The 16,845-nt window shown below is 35.8% G+C and overlaps 1 protein-coding gene across 5 annotated transcripts in view; it reads left to right on the forward strand.

The window, feature by feature from the left end:
• Nucleotides 1-3,170: 3,170 nt before the first annotated feature.
• Nucleotides 3,171-16,845, forward strand: part of LOC149214010 (uncharacterized) — a 102,498-nt gene continuing 88,823 nt past the window's right edge. For all 5 annotated transcript variants that reach the window (XM_089392177.1, XM_089392180.1, XM_089392178.1 and 2 more), the window contains exons 1-4: nucleotides 3,171-3,785; nucleotides 3,876-4,977; nucleotides 5,094-5,522; nucleotides 5,674-7,526. In XM_089392177.1, the coding sequence (XP_089248303.1) occupies nucleotides 3,277-3,785; nucleotides 3,876-4,977; nucleotides 5,094-5,522; nucleotides 5,674-7,526 (3,893 nt within the window). In that variant the 5' untranslated portion in view covers nucleotides 3,171-3,276. The remainder of the gene's footprint in view (nucleotides 3,786-3,875; nucleotides 4,978-5,093; nucleotides 5,523-5,673; nucleotides 7,527-16,845) is intronic.

Here is a 16,845-nt window from a genome sequence, read left to right on the forward strand (position 1 = left end):
CTAGTTGAATTTCCTGAACAAAAAATACACATAGGTTGCAAGTGGCTTTACAAAGCTAAATTTAATGCAGATGGGAGTATAGAAAAGTTTAAAGCTAGACTGGTAGCAAAGGGTTATTCACAGAAAGAGGGAATTGACTATGGATAAAGCTTTGCTCTTGTAGCCAAACTGAATACTATTATAATGTTAATTGCAGTAGGTAGAAAACATCAGTGGAAGATACACCAGTTAGATGTTAAGTCTGCATTTTTAAATGGTGATTTAAAGGAAGAGGTTTATTTAATGCAGCCTGAAGGGTTTGTTAAACAAGGGAAGGAGCATTTAGTTTGTAGATTGAAAAAGACCCTTTATGGTTTAAAATAGGCACGTGGGTCTTGGTATGAGAAGATTGATTCATTTTTCTTACAGCATGGTTTTCATAGGAGTAAGAATGATCCAAATCTATATACCATGTATGATGAACAGAGGCAGATAATTTTGATTTCCTTGTATGTGGATGACATGATTATAACAGGTAATGCAGATGCATTAATCAAAGAAATCAAATTGCAGATGTCACAAGTTTTTGAAATGAAAGACCTCAGAAGTTTACATTATTGTCTAGGTCTAGAAGTGTGGAGAGACTCTGGGCAAACTTTCCTTACTCAAGGGAAGTATGTCAGAGGGTTGCTTAAAAAGTTCAAAATGGAACAGTGTAAGACAACATTAGTACCTTTGTAGCAGAACCTGAAATTATGCAGAGACGATGGCTCTAAGGAGGTGGATGCTACTTTATACAGGCAGCTAGTTGGTAGTCTGATATATTTGAATACAACTAGACCAGACTTAGCATACTCTGTTAGTTTGTTGATCCAGTTTATGTCGAAACCTCTTGAAATTCATTGGGTAGCAGCAAAAAGTGTATTGAGGTAACCTGGATGATCAACGATATATCGTGGGCATTTAGTGTTGGATCTGGGGTCATAGCATGGAGCGGTAGAAAGTAGAGCACTGTGTCTTATCTTCAGCTGAAGCCGAGTACCAAGTAGTATGCACATTGACATGTGAAGCTATCTGGTTAAGAAGACTTCTCCATGATGCTGGAGAAGAGCAGAAAGAAGTGACTGTCATCAAATGTGACAACTAGAGTTCCATTAAGCTAGTGAACAACCTAGTGTTTCATAAGAACGTGAAACACATATATATTCAGTTTCACTTTGTTAGAGAAAAGGTCGAGTCAAAATAAATTTTTATTGAATACTATAAAACATGTGACAATATGGCTGATATTTTTACAAACCCTCTTGGGAAAGTGAAATTTGAATTGTTTAGGGGGATGTTAGGACTTCATGATAATCCTTTCTCCATTAAGGGGGAGAGTTAAAAATAATTAATATTGTATTGTATTAATGGAGAAATGGTTACATGGTTGTAACCTAACTCCTTAAGTTAGGACTAGTTCCTAGTTTGTAGGAATTTGTTCTCACCTCCCTATTCTATTGCGATGTATTTATTAAATCATCTTTATTTAGAGTGTACATTTCAGTTTGTGCAACCTCCACATGTAGCTTGCTCACTTGTAATTAATCTAACTCATTTCTTTTCTTTCAATTTTCTAACATGTGTTCAGAGGTATGAAAAATATTGTAATGTTATGTTATGTTAAACATTTTAACTCAGTGACATAAAAAAGCACATCAATTTAGTATGAAAAAAATATAATAATAAGATGTAAAGTGATATAATAATAATAATAATAAATAAAATACATAGAAATCACCCTAAATTCATTTTGTAATTATATGTTAGGTAAACATTTTAATTTGTTTAAACAAAAATATTTAATGGAATATATATAAACTACCCTAAATCTATTTAAGAAAAAAATTTATATAAAAGTCATTACAATTATTATTCCACTAAAAAGATTCAACCGGAAACGATAATACTTAGTCACTCAACAGATCGTCCACCGCCAAGATTCACAGGGATTGTCTGATGCCTATGTGAAATAATTGAATGAGTGAGAAAGAAAAGTCGGGGAAGGAAGTGCGGAGAAATTTAATAAGCTGAGAAATGAAAAGGAAAAAAATAAGTGAATTCGGTAATTTTCCACCATTAGAAAATGCAGTATACATGTGAAGAAAGGCACGGGAAATTCTCCCACGGTAGAACGCATGAATGAAATACTCTGTGAAGAGGGAAGTTAGTGGATAATTGAAAAAAACTCTGTAATTGCAATACGAAAGCGTCGCGAAGATGAAAGAAAGTGCGAAAGAAGTGTTTGAGAAATTGCCACGCGCATAAAAATATCAAGTCTTTGTCGGAGTCCTTTCAGTGGCAATATTGCATTTATAACTGAGTGTCTAAAGTAGTTTATGCAGGCGGAGGTCAAAAGTGTTTGGAATTTAATTAAAAAAGTGTTTGCGAATTTAATTAAAAAAAATGATTTTTTTTTTAAAGATTATATTTGACAGTGTTTTTAATGTGAGAACAGATTTAACATTATTAAAAAATTTAAAACACTTAAAATTTTAAAATTTAACAACTATAATTTATATTTACAAAAATCCTTACCAATTTTTGAAAATTTCCATGACTTTCCAGGCAAAAAACAATCTCGTTAAACTACTAAGGTGTTTAAAAGCAAAATCATGAGAATCTTTTGCAATTCCAAGAAAAATATTTTTAATAATACAGTAATTAAAATATACATTTTTGGATAACACGTCAAATTTAAGGGTACATATCTTATATTTCAGTCAAACTCTGAACTTTTTCGAATGACATGGTGGCCCGATTAAAAGATATTAAAAAAACATATTTGAATAAAAAATAACGAGCAGAACCATGAGAATCTTTTGCAATTCCGAGAAAAGTATTTTTAATAATAGAGTAATTAAAATATACATTTTTTGGATAATACATCAAATTTAAGGGTACATATCTTATATTTCAGTCAAACTCTGAACCTGTTTTTCAATGACATGGTGGCCCGGTTAAAAGATATTAAAAAAAACATATTTGAATAAAATACGTTATTTTTTGGGAAGGTTTTGAGTTACATTCTTCGATGAAGTTGTGATATTCGAACTTAGGCAGCAAATTCTACGTTTTACCACGGTGAATGCAAACCCTAGTTGATATTTAACTACTTTTATTAGCAAGCAGTTTAGTACTTGTCAGATCAACTGATCGCTCAAATCCCTTCCTCTTCTCACACTGAGTCTGCCCCTTTTGGCATTTCATCTTCTCATCTCCGTGCACAGTGCAATTTATCAGTCCTAAATACAAGAAATGGCGATTAATCAGACGTTGGCTTCTTCCTCGTCCTCTGCAACTCCCAACAGCAATTTCGATGTTTTCCTCAATCATAGAGGGCCGGATGTTAAGAAAACCTTTGCCAGTCATCTCTACCGACGGCTCCGTTCCTCTGGATTCAGAGTCTTTCTAGACCAGAGAGAAATGCAGGAAGGGGAAAATATAACCTGTCAAATTGAAGGAGCTATTGCAACGGCCTCTGTTCATGTAGCTATTTTCTCTCCGCGATATGCGGAGTCAAAGTGGTGTCTCAACGAGCTCCTGTTGATGCTGAAGTCAGGGGCGACCATTATCCCTGTCTTTTACCATGTTAATCCTTCTGAGCTTCGGAGGACGCAGGATGAAGGCAATTGCGGAAAGTATGCTGAAGCCCTTCGCCAGCTCGAAAAGAAGAAGAGATACGAACCTATGACTGTTCAAAAATGGAGACAGGCCCTTTCTAGCGTTGCAGATATAAGCGGTTTGGAACTGCAGGAGTGTAATGGGTAAGATTTCTAACTCCTTTTTCCCGATTGACCTTTAAATTCTTTAACGTGTTTCTCAACAGCTTTAGTTATGTATCTGTAAATAATCAGGGACGAGGGGGAGCTCGTGGATAGGGTTTTGCACTTGGTGCAGAAAAGGGCCAGAAAACCCCTTTTGGAGGTGGCCACATATCAAACTGGGTTAGAAGAAAAACTACAAGAGTTTGAATGGACGGTGCTATCACAACATCCCAGTGACGAAGCCAAGATTGTAGGGATAGCAGGCACTGGTGGAGTTGGAAAGACGACTCTTGCGAAATTGTTGTTTAACAGTAAGAGATCAGATTATGATCGATGTTGTTTTTTGTTCGACGTGAGAGAAGCTACCTCTAAGGGTTCTTTAACATCCTTGCAAAGTAAACTTTATGAGGACTTGACTGGACAGGCTCAGATAGTGAATAGCATTGATGAAGGCATAGCCATGTTAAAAAGTTATGTCCCAACCTCTCAAGTCCTCGTAATTCTAGATGATGTGGATTCTGTTGAGCAGCTGCGGGCGTTATTTTCGCCGCTGAAGGATACCCTTATTTCATGTAGCCTAATTTTAGTTACATCTCGCGATAAGGCTCTTCTTGAAATATACGCAATGAAGTCGAAGTCTATTTATAGTCTGAAAGGTCTGAATAGAGAAGATTCTCGAGAGCTTTTTTGCTTGCACGCTTTTCGGCAGCCTAACCCTGTTGTAGGATTTGAAGAAGTTGTTAGCCAGTTTTTGGATCAGTGCCAAGGATTGCCGTTATCTCTCAAAGTGGTAGGGGCTCTTCTTTACACGGAAAGCCCGGACTTAGGGTATTGGAGAGCCCAGTTACAAAAAATATCTGAAGTACTGCCCACGGATATACAAGGCAGACTTAAAATTAGCGTTGATAGCCTTGATGAGCAAGAGAGAGAGATATTCTTAGACATTGCTTGTTTCTTCACAGGAGAAAACAGAGAGAAGGCCATCAAAATATGGGACGCATCTAACTGGGAAGGATCCCTCGGTTTTCGGAACCTAGAGAACAAGTATCTCGTAGAGGTCGACAACAGAAACTGTATAAGAATGCACTCTCATCTTCGAGACTTGGGGAGAGCTTTGGCAGGGAAAGAACCTAAGGTTCGTCTTTGGCGCTTAACAGACAACGCCTTCTGTAATGTGTTCCACCAATCATCGGTATGTGTTTGAACCACTACACATTCGGTTACTGTTCTTAAATTTATGGTCAATTTAATCTGTTTTTCATCTTTTGAATTATTATTGTTTCTAACAGTTTTCACTAAACAATTTAGGTACGCGGAATTAACTTGCAAACATCAGGCATTTCTTTGGAAAATCCTCTGGAGATCGGCAATCCTTTTGTTCATCTGCGCGGCTTGCAGCTGTTGAGAGTTCAGGGTGAATGGTGTGAAAGCCTATCCAATCACTTGAGATGGTCAAATCTTCTATGGCTCCGGTGGGATTTCTCTTCCTTCAATCGGATCTCGTCACATTTCTCGGAAGGTGTGTCGGAAAGTGTATCTTTCTCACATGGGATCTCGGAAAGTGTTTCGGAAATTGCTTCTTCCTCACATCTTGGGAGCTCAGAAGTTGTTGTTTCCTCTGATCGGCCGTGTCGCTACTTTTCTTTGCCTTCCAGTATTCCAATAAAGAACTTGAGAGTTTTAGAAATCTCTGGCGGCGAGAGCCACTTGGAAATACTGTGGGAGAGTGGCAGTGAGGTAACTCTTTTGTTGCGGTCTGGTTCTTTTCGGTAATTAAATGTTTGTGTGTTGCGTTATGGTTCTTTTCAGTGATTAAAAGATTTTGTGTATTTTTCTCCTTTCATAGCAAGTAGAGGTTTTTAAATTTAAAACGAACAATTCATTGTAGGTACCTATTCAGTTGAGGGAGTTGAATATTGATGTAGCCCATTTACAGTTGCCAAGGTCTATTGGGATGTTGAAGCGCCTGGAAAAGATTGAACTGGGATGCACTATCGAAGCACTGCCAGAAGAATTCTTTCTTCTCCGCTCCCTGAAACATTTGAGAATGCGCCTAAGCATGAAGTCACTGCCAAATGCGATTGGGAATCTTTCAAACCTCCAACATCTTAACTTGACTGGTAGCTGCGATTTAGAAACGCTGCCAAACTCTTTTGGGAATCTTACAAACCTTCAGTATCTTAGCTTGTATGGGTGCTCCCGTTTGGAAACGCTGCCACATTCCTTCGGGAGTTTAACTGGACTTAAACATCTCTATTTGAAGGGCTGCTCGCAGTTGATCCTCGGTGCAGAAACTCTAGGAAATATCAGAACGCTGGAAAGCTTAGACCTTTCAGATTGTCAGAAAGTAGAAGTATTGCCTCCTCAGGTCACACGTCAGTGGTCCCTGGAAAACCTTTCCTTGTGGAATGCAAACCTTGAAGAATTGCCAAGTGATATTGGAAACTTAAGTAACTTGGAAATTCTGAAAGTATCCTTTCAGGAATCCTCTATGGCAATGCTGCCTCCGTCGCTTGGTAAGCTAAAGAGCTTAAAGCACTTGACACTCTTTGGCGGGAATTGGAAATGTTTGCCGGCCTCAGTTGCAGAGTTGAAACAATTGACAGATCTCAAAATCGATTGTGGAAGAATAGAGTATTTACCAGCAAGTTCAAGAGAGTTAAAGAGTCTTACAATTTTAAAAGTAACTAGATGTCCGCTGCGAGAAGTGCCATTCGGCAGAGTGGAAAACTTTGAGGTAGAAGATGCATCACCACATCAGAGTGAGCGCCGATTGATGGACTCTTCTATTCACAAGGGCATGCTTCTTCGACTCAAACAGTTAGACCTTCACGGCACAAGAATAAAAGAATTATCATTTGCTGAAGGCGTTTGCCCCAACCTGCGTCAGCTGGACATCAGCGATTGTTTAGAACTGGAGGCGGTTGGAACATTGCCCACAACACTATTATTGCTGGACTTGAATGGATGTGATGTATTAAAGGAAATAACAGGGTTTTGTGGTCTGGCAAAACTTAGAGAACTGGACATGAGAAACTGTAAAACAGTGGAGGAGTTGCCAGGTGTTGAAACGTTGATATCTTTGGTGCATCTCCGGGTTTCTGGATGTTGCAGGCTTAAGAGCATAAGGGGATTGGCACAGGCAACTAATCTTCGAACACCAAGATCTGAACCTACTCCCAGCAATTTGATAGAATTGAACTTGTTTCAAGATTTGAAGTTGTGGAAAGAGGAGTTGGAGGAGTTGCAGGTGGAGGGTAAAGATTTCAGGCTGAGAAACGAACAGCACTTGGAAAGTGAAAGCCTTAATCGGGAAAATGAACTGCAAGTAGAGGCCCCATATTTTGAAGGAGGGGAGGAACGACAATGGGAGGTTGGAGATTTCAGGCGGGGAAAGGAACACCAGTTGGAGGAGGAAAACGAGCAGCGGTCCAGAAATTTTATGCGGGCAAACGAACCGCAGTTGGAGGATGAAGATTTCGGGCGAGCAAACGAGGAGCAGTCGGCGAATTTTATGGGGGTAAACGAACCGCCGGCGAACGCACTGCGACCGGAAGCCGAAGCTATTGACATGCGGGCGAACGCACTGCGATCGGAAGCCGAAGCTATTGACAGGCAGGCGAACACTCTGCGCTCGGAGGTTGAAGATCATGACAGGCGGGCGAACGCACTGCTCTCGGAAATCGAAGCTCTTAGCAGGGGGAAGAACGCACTGCGGTTGGCAGCCGTTGAATTTAACAGGTATTTTGTATTTTTTTTTCAATGGATAATTTTTAATCTTGTCAAATTTATTGGTAATTTGAAAATTCCTAAGTACTTTGAAGCGTAGATTCAATGAGGTTCACGCTTCATCTAGTTTCAAGTTTAAAGCTGGAAAACAGGAGCTATCCTCAACCTAAATAAATATAAATACGAAAAGAAATATTCCCATTTAACAAATTCTAATTCCCAAATATCAATTCAACGTAATTTTTAATTACATGAGCACTGTGCACTAGATTGAAAAAATTATAAAATTTAACCTCCAATTAAATTGCTTTTGAAAATTTCTTTATATAATTTTTATTTATAGTTAAAATATTTTAGATATTATTTTTTATTTATAGTTTTAAAACTATAAATATTTAAATAATATCCATTAAAAATAATAATAACGGTTTGTTTTTATAATATTTATTAAAAATAATAATAATAATTTTTTAATTTTCATTTTTAATATAAATATTTAAATAATATTTATTAAATTTAAGTATATTAAATATTATTTTTTGGGATTTGCATAGGTGATTTTTGAATAATCTAATTAGCACTCATTGCATTTGGTGATTTTTGAATAGCCTCCTAGTGCAGTATATTAGATATCATTTTTTGGCATTTGCATTGGTGATTTTTGAATAGTCCACTTAGCATCGGGTGATTTTTGAATAGTCTCGCACTGCATTATATTAGATCTCAATTTTTGGGATTTGAATAGGTGATTTTTGAATAGTCCACTTAGCACTCATTGCATCTGGTGATTTTTGAATAGTCTCGCAGTGCATTATATTAGATATCAATTTTTGGGATTTGCATAGGTGATTTTTGAGTAGTCCACTTAGCACACATTGCATCTGGTGATTTTTGAATAGTCTCGCAATGCATTATATTAGATATCTTTTTTGGGATCTGCATCAGTGATTTTTGAATAGTCCACTTAGCACTCATTGCATCGGGTGATTTTTGAATAGTCCACTTAGCACTCATTGCATCCGATGATGCTCATATGATTGAAACTAGTGAAATGAATCACATAGGGTCAATCAATCATCACTTCCGGGGCTTGCATAGAGGTGAAGAAGTGGGATTGAAAATAGTGAAATGAATCACATAGCGTCAATCAATCATCACTTCCGGGGTTTGCAAAAGTGGGATTGAAACTAGTGAAATGAATCACATAGCATCAATCGATCATCACTTCCGGGGCTTGCACAAGGGTGAAGAAGTGGGATTGAAACTAATGAAATGAATCACATAGCGTGAATCATCACTTCTGGACTTGCACCCGGTAACCGAGACTTCCCAGGGGGTCATGCATCTCAGATCACCTCTGGCTCAAGCGAGCTTAACTATGGAGTTTTCCCCACAATCAAGCTCACTTAGGTTGCTACCCCATTTGCAAAACCTTGGCACAATACTTGCTAAGGTTTTGCAAATGGGTAGCAAGCTAAGTGGCCTTGATTGTGGAGAAAACTCCACAGTTAAACATGCTTGAGCCACGATCTGGGATGAGTGACCTTCAGGGAAATCCTGGTTACTGGGTGCAAGCCCTGGAAGTGATGATTGACACTAAGTAGACTATTCAAAAATCATGAGAAATTAATGAATTACAACTACTTCTCATAAAAAATAGTCATTGATCAGTTAATCTAAAAAGTGATATCTAATATTTATTAAAATTAATAATAATTAATTATTAAAATATCTATTATTAAAAAATATTATAAATTTTATTTAGTAGTTGAACATTGATTCTTGAATGGTGCTTCAATTTAAACTAAAAAAATAATTATTTTTTAATTTATTTTTCCATTTCTAATATGCGTGTGTGCCAAGTTTAGGGTTTAATAAATTGGTTTAAGAAGAATTGAGATATAGAAAAAATTGTGATGTTCAAAATTTAAGCTGCTTGTAAAATAATTTATTAAATTTTATCGACGTTATAAAAAATAAATATTAAATATTATATAAATAATTATTTCTTTTATTAAAAAATAAATTTATTTACAAATAATACTATTTATTAAATGTATACTTTGAGTGGGTACCCTTTATTGATTGAGAAATAGAAAGAGATAAGAAGAATTGAGATATAGAAAAAATTGTGATGTTCAAAATTTAAGCTGCTTGTAAAATAATTTATTAAATTTTATCGACGTTATAAAAAATAAATATTAAATATTATATAAATAATTATTTCTTTTATTAAAAAATAAATTTATTTACAAATAATACTATTTATTAAATGTATACTTTGAGTGGGTACCCTTTATTGATTGAGAAATAGAAAGAGATAATTATAGATAGTACAATTTATCAAATGTATACCGTGAGTGGGATAACGTTGGTTGATTGAGAATTAGAAAAGAGAAAGAATTATCAACGTAGTAATGATAATATTTTAACAATATTGATTTGAATTTTGAGTTTCATATTTTATATAATATTTCATAATTAGTGATTTTTAATTAAATTATTTTTTAAATATTATATTATTTTATTTTATTATTATGTTAAATTCAATTTATATATATATAATTTAAAACATTGTTTGACACTTAAAAGACTAATATTCTTTTAAAGAGGTCAATGTTTAAATTTGATAAAACAATTCTCTTATTATATAATAACTCTCCAATTATATTATATAATTGGAAAGAGTGTAATTTGAATGTTAAATAATTTTAATAAGTTTAGTCACAAATCTTATTAGAAATTTTGAAATTGTAAATTTTAACGATTAAAGTTAAAATTAAAATTATATAATTGTAGATTTTAATTGTTTGGATAACATAATTAAAATATTCCAAAATTTTGTTTTGATGATATAGATATAAAATTGAGATTTTATTAATAGGATTTTGGTGATAATTTTTAATAAAATAAAAGTAAAAAAAAAAAAATGTAAAAAAAAAATGGTAAAAACCTAATTAATTAAAATATTAAAAAATCTTAAAAATCTCTTATAACAACATATATTAATTTCTTATGTATACATCAATTGATTGTATAAACCAATAAAATGTGGTAGCTTAAATCTTCCATGTTTTTTTTTTAATCTTCATTTTGGTAACAATTTGCTAACATAAAAAATTTGAGTTGTAAAATCTATAATTTGAGTGTTTGAGGAATTTCGCTAATACCATTCATTTATACATTTAAAAACACATACTAAATAAAAATCACATTAAAAAGATGCATCTGGATTGAGGATCATGATCTTCTTGGCATCGACTGGAAGAGGGCTTTCAATCACCCCTTCGATAACATAGATGTAAAGGGGGATTGAGTCATGTATCCCTGCTTTGACATTTGAAGGCTCTTCGAGATCATTTGTGACAAGAGGTGAGGTGGTCTCACCCTTTCATTTTCTTCAAACAACGCATTGGAAGAGTTGTGTTCACTATGCAATTACGAAATCTATCTCCAACAAAAGAAATTGGAAATAAAGTGAGTTGCGCACACCATTTGTTTATGGAAAAGAAAATTTAAGTCCATCTCGGTTAATGGAAGTGAAGCCACATATGGAGGTTGATTTGTTGAGTGAGTTTGGAGGCAAGAGACATTGCTACTATTTTGATTCCAGGCCCATGTCTTTGTGCGACCTTTGACATTGGATGGGGTTGCCATTAAGACCTTTCATCGATGCTTATTGCATTCATCATGTACAAGTGATCTTAGCCAATGATCCTATTGATATGGGTAAATAATTAGGAATGTGAAACCTACAAAGTGGTGGTTTCTAAAGACATTGTTTCTTGGGAATGAGGACAAATTTATTTGGAACCTTTCCACTTTTAAATATGATGAATACCATGGAAAAACCAAGGGTTCTCATAAACCTGAAGCCCAAAACCCTAACAATCCCCCCCTTAAACTTGAATCTAGGATATTAACCTAATTCCAATCACTCTATCAAATTCCATATAAAATGGTTACCATCTATTTGGGTACATGCTTCATCAACCATTTCACATTCTCACATTCCCCCTCAAACTAGAATATCAATACACCTGCCACCTTAGTACCTATCAAAGTGGTCCATTCCACAACTTGATAACTCCATGCACCACTACACTAAATGCATGCCTGATCAAAGTCTTAAGGCTTTACAACAACCAACCTCTGTAGATTTTTCAAGAAATTTACTACTGCTAAATTAATGAAATCAAGCTGAAATCAAGAGACAAAAAATTCTTCTACTATTCTGCAGAAAGGGAAACATACGATAGAAACACATGCAATAACATGCAACCATCAAAACACAAGGAACACAATGGTTTTACAGGGGAATCCAACTAGGACCCCTTGCCTACTTTATATTAATTCAGATGAGAATATGCATCATTTACAATGTCTTGCTTCAATCCTGAAGCACACCTTGCACTACAATTCTGATCTCATGCTCACTTGCTGCACAAAAATTGTATACACTCTAGTATACAATATTAAATACATTGATGCTTTTTTTCTCCACTCAACTAGGCAATTTGAATTCCATATATGACTGGGTCCATTTTTAGTAAATTGATCAATTAACTGAGATATTAGTGAGTTAACAACTATTATAACTACTCAACTGAACTCCCACTGACTCCACTAAAGACTAGAGCTCAATAACTAAGATTAACTAACAATAACTCCACCAGATTGCTAAATTTTAGCAATCAAACCATGCACAACTCTACTTCTAGCCTATAAATCGAATTTAATGATTTAACTAGGAGACATAGCCATTTCACTCCAACTAATTGCCATCCAAGTCATCCCGCTGATGTGGAAAATCAAATTTCCCCATTTGACTAAGACACAAGTCAAATGAAGTCTTTTCTTGCTACAATTTCAACACTCCCTTTTAGTAAGAAAAGGGTTATGCACAACCCCAATCCTACTCCCGTAGGAATGTACTGTAACACAACTCCCTCTCATTATTGTTGTTGCTACTGCAATAACTACAATTGAGAAGCATCCAAAATACTGAACCAATTGTGTCTTTGAGTTGCAACTGTCTCCTAAGTCTCTGACTACTATTAGCAAGATCTGATTGCATCAACTAACTCTGATCTTTGTGCTACTGAATACTGTGGGCCCCTGTAGCAAGGATAATGATCCATGAGAAGAGTATATTGCAACTGCTACTGCTCTCCTATGGATCCTGCCCAAATCTTTGCAACTATGGGACCAAGACTTTACATTGCCCCACCTCACTCCTGGAGGTATAGCTGCATGTATGGTGAAATATACCTTTAGCTTGTATAGATTTTAACTCGAACACCAATTTGTTTTATTGTCTAATAGAAACATGATTCAAATAATCTTTCCCCTTACTGAAGACCACACCATATCCACGGTCTTCAAGTACAACTACAAAAACTAAATTTTATTCAAACTAGACACATACATTACATCTTTCAAATGAAGATGGGAGTCCGACCCCCTCTTAAAGGTGATAGTGCTAATCCCCTTGGTACTATACCTTATATCATCTCCAAGCTCTATTTGTAATTGTAAGTCCTTCTCCTCTAGGCTGTTGAAGAACTCCTTACTTCCTATCATGTGATATGATGCACCAAAATCTAGGTACCACTCACTCCCTCTTATTCCGCTTGCGATGTAAGAAATGAGGGTGAAATCCAACTTGAATTGTGATGCAAGAGCATCTCCTCCTGCTGCTGCTGCAGGCTCCTTACTAGATTTCCTATGCAGACACTTGGTTGTAAGGTGTCCATACTCATGACATTGAAAGCATTTAATTTTGTTGAGGTCTTTATTCTTGCCATGGTTTTGGTTGGATTCTGCCTCACCTTGATCCTTCATGCCTTTGGCCTTCTTTCCTTTGCCAACTAGAGCACAATCTTCTTCCTCATCTGCAATGGATGTGACACCATCTCTAGTGTTTCTTCTGATATCCTCTTGCACCAAATCAAACCAAAGTCTCTCCCACTATAGTAGCTCGTCTCTTCCCTTAACTAAATCCTGATAGTTGTGCTAGGATTTCGAAAGGCTAAGGATTGTTAAGATCACAATTTTAGATGATGGCACATTTTCTCCTACTCCTCCAAGTTCATCTCGAACCTGAGTGAATCTTGATAGGTAATGATGAATCGTTTCATTTTTCTGTATTCAAATGCTTTTGAGTTTATCTCTCAGTGCCAAATTCCTGGCATCATTGCTGCTCTGGAATAGATTTGTGAGAGTTTTCCACATTGCAAAAGGAGTCTCCTTTCCATGCAAGTTAAAAACCACATGATCTCTGACACCCTCCAGAATAATCCTACTGGCCTTTTTTGTGTCTTACTTCCATTGAGCAAGTGCTTGTGCATATGATGTTGTTGGTTTTAGAATATCAGTTTGTATATATTCCCATACTCCATTGTTATCTAGGACAACTTCCATCCTGTATTTCCAAGCAGAAAAATTCAAAGTTCCCTTCAATGCATACTCAAGCCTCAATCCGCTGAAAGACATTTTTCCTACATTGGAGAGAATCTACTCCAAAAACTATGCAAATTGAAATTTATCTAATAGAAGATCTAGAACGAGGTTTCTATGTAGTCTTCTTATTCTTTGATACCATGTAGAAATTACAAGAAGTTTACTACTGCTAATGAAATCAAGTTGAAATCAAGAGACAAAAATTTCTTCTACTATTATGTGGAAAGGAAAACACACGATAGAAACACATGCAATAACATGCAACCATCAAAACACAAGGAACACAAGGATTTTACAGGGGAACCCAACTGGGAAACCCCATCTGTTTCTTTGCATTAATTTAGATGAGAATATGAATCAATTATAATTTCTTGCTTCAATACTGAAGCACACCGTGCACTGCAATTCTGATCTCTTGATCACTTACTGCATACAAACTGTATACACTCTTTAGTATACAATAATAAATACATTGATGCCTTTTTCCTCCACTCAACTAGGCAATTCAAATTCCATGCATGACTGGGTCTACTTTTAGTAAATTGATTAGTTAATTGAGATGTTAGTGTGTTAAGAACTGTTATAACTACTCAATTGAACTCCTACTGACTCCACCAAAGATTAGAGCTCAGTTAACTGAGTTTAACTAACAATAAATCCACTACATTGCTAAATTTTAGTAATCAATCCATGCACAACTTTGCTTCTAGCATATAACTTGAATTTACTAATTTAACTAGGAGACAAAGCCATGTCACTCTAGCTAACTGCAATCCAAGTCATCTTGTTGATGTGGAAAATCAAATTTCTCCATTTTACTAAGGTACCAGTCAAATGAAACCTTTTCTTGCTACAATTCCAACAACCTCAAGCTGGGATATGAGTACACCTCCCACTCTTGTATCTTTATCCAAGTGGTTCATTCCACAACTTGAATCATCACATGCTCCAGCACAATATGTATGCTTGAACAACAAGCTTTACAACTTCTTTGGGAATACACTTACCTATGGTAGGATTTGATAACTTGGAGCTAAAACCCTTAGGGTGGTCACGCACCACTTTGACTCTCGTCACAAGTTGGCTCCTTCTCTAAACATCAACACCATAGACTCCATTTCATTCTTTCTCTTATCCATGCAACCCCTCTCTCTTGCTACATATTTTCAGATCCATATCTTGACCTGGACTTTCAACACTATTTGCACTAGCCTAGACACAATTCTCAAATATGACCTTAAATAGATCTAGGGGTGATGTAATAGCCTCATCATTTGTGAGCAGCAATCAATGCCATACACCAAAATCCACAACCCTCTTTACCATGTCATGCTATAATGAATCTCTTTTTTCTTGCCATTTTCATTTTCCTAGCTTTACACCATGCTTACAAATATGTTGGCAACACCTTCTCTAATCTGAACCAAGGACAACCATTTATTACGCATTGTACCATGATCTCTACATTCCATCACACTGTTGCTTCCACCTCTTCTTCCATTGTCAGCAGTTTTGCACACTAGTCCACTAATAGTGTTATCCACGACATCTTCTACAATAGTTTCACGCATTGGTGGACTAATAATGTTATCCACAACGTCCTCTGTTGTGGCTTCTTGAGCTTTCGTAGCATCATTGTGATCTCCATCAATTACAACCAAGCATTGGAGCACATGCACTAAAGAAATGTGAAAAACCCCGCAACTGAATCTCATGAGAATCTGCTATGGCCCAACTTGACCACAATGTTATTTTTTTTTTTTAATCTCGGATGTAGCCATAACTCACCACCACTACTTACATCGCAAGATCCAAGCCCACCATTAATCTTGCAGTGACCTTCCACAAATTCATCCTCACACTATTTATGTTTATATTCCATCTAGGATACTTGAGTGCAATTTTCAAATCAACAACCTGTGTCATTCAATTTTTGGAGCGTGTGACTTTCTTCTACGCTAGAATTTCTATATATAACTTTTTATGGGTTTCCATAGGTCATATTTTTCATAGCAGGGTTATGAACCTTAGGAACCAGCATAATTTGGCTGCGTCGAGGACCTTCCTAACTTTTTGCTTTGTGTAGTGGTTTCTTCATACACATACATTTGTGTAAGGCACTTAAAATGATACATATTGCTTTTGTTCTCCCATCTCCTTGCTATAGATAGAGAAAAGACGAATTTTCAGGACTCAAAACTAAATGACTATTGGGAATAGGGTTTTAACAAATCGATAGTCAATAGCAGAGCTAGTTTCTCCATAAGCTTCTTTCCACTGCTCTGCCCCTTTTAGTTACTTGGGCTACTCTTTATTATGGATATGATAAACACACAATAACTCTAAGCACAATTATAATTGATCTACATGAATATTTTACCAGGTCATCCATGTTCAACTCTAGCTTTGATATTCACTAATTTTGATCCACACAAAACAACTTTGACCATAAATTTAATAGCAGTTGTTACTATTTAGGATGGCTAAACCGAGAGAAGTGGTGGTGTCTGGGATTCTGATGGCCACAAGGACTAATTTACTAGGAGTCTTTTTCCTTTAAATACACTACATTAGAGATGAATACCATAGATAAAACAATGGGTTCTCATAAAAAAAGTCTAAAAACCATCAGTAACTTGATACAATCAAGTTTACCTAGAGTAAGCTAACCTAAATAAAAAATACCATTGATAATCAATTTTATCAATTATTAATTTGTGCGACGACGAAGAAATGAGGCATTGGAGAAGTCTTCATGGATTTACTTGTTGAAGGGTTATGTGCTCACTTGACACATAATGAAGGTGTCACAGGCTCTGCAGACTCCATACTCTATAGATAATCCACATATACCTCTATGTTCATTTTG

This window comes from Pinus tabuliformis, chromosome 1_1 (assembly GCF_031772625.1).
Source record: "Pinus tabuliformis cultivar Carrire ecotype Pingquan chromosome 1_1, CPIR1, whole genome shotgun sequence".
Taxonomy (NCBI): domain Eukaryota; kingdom Viridiplantae; phylum Streptophyta; class Pinopsida; order Pinales; family Pinaceae; genus Pinus; species Pinus tabuliformis.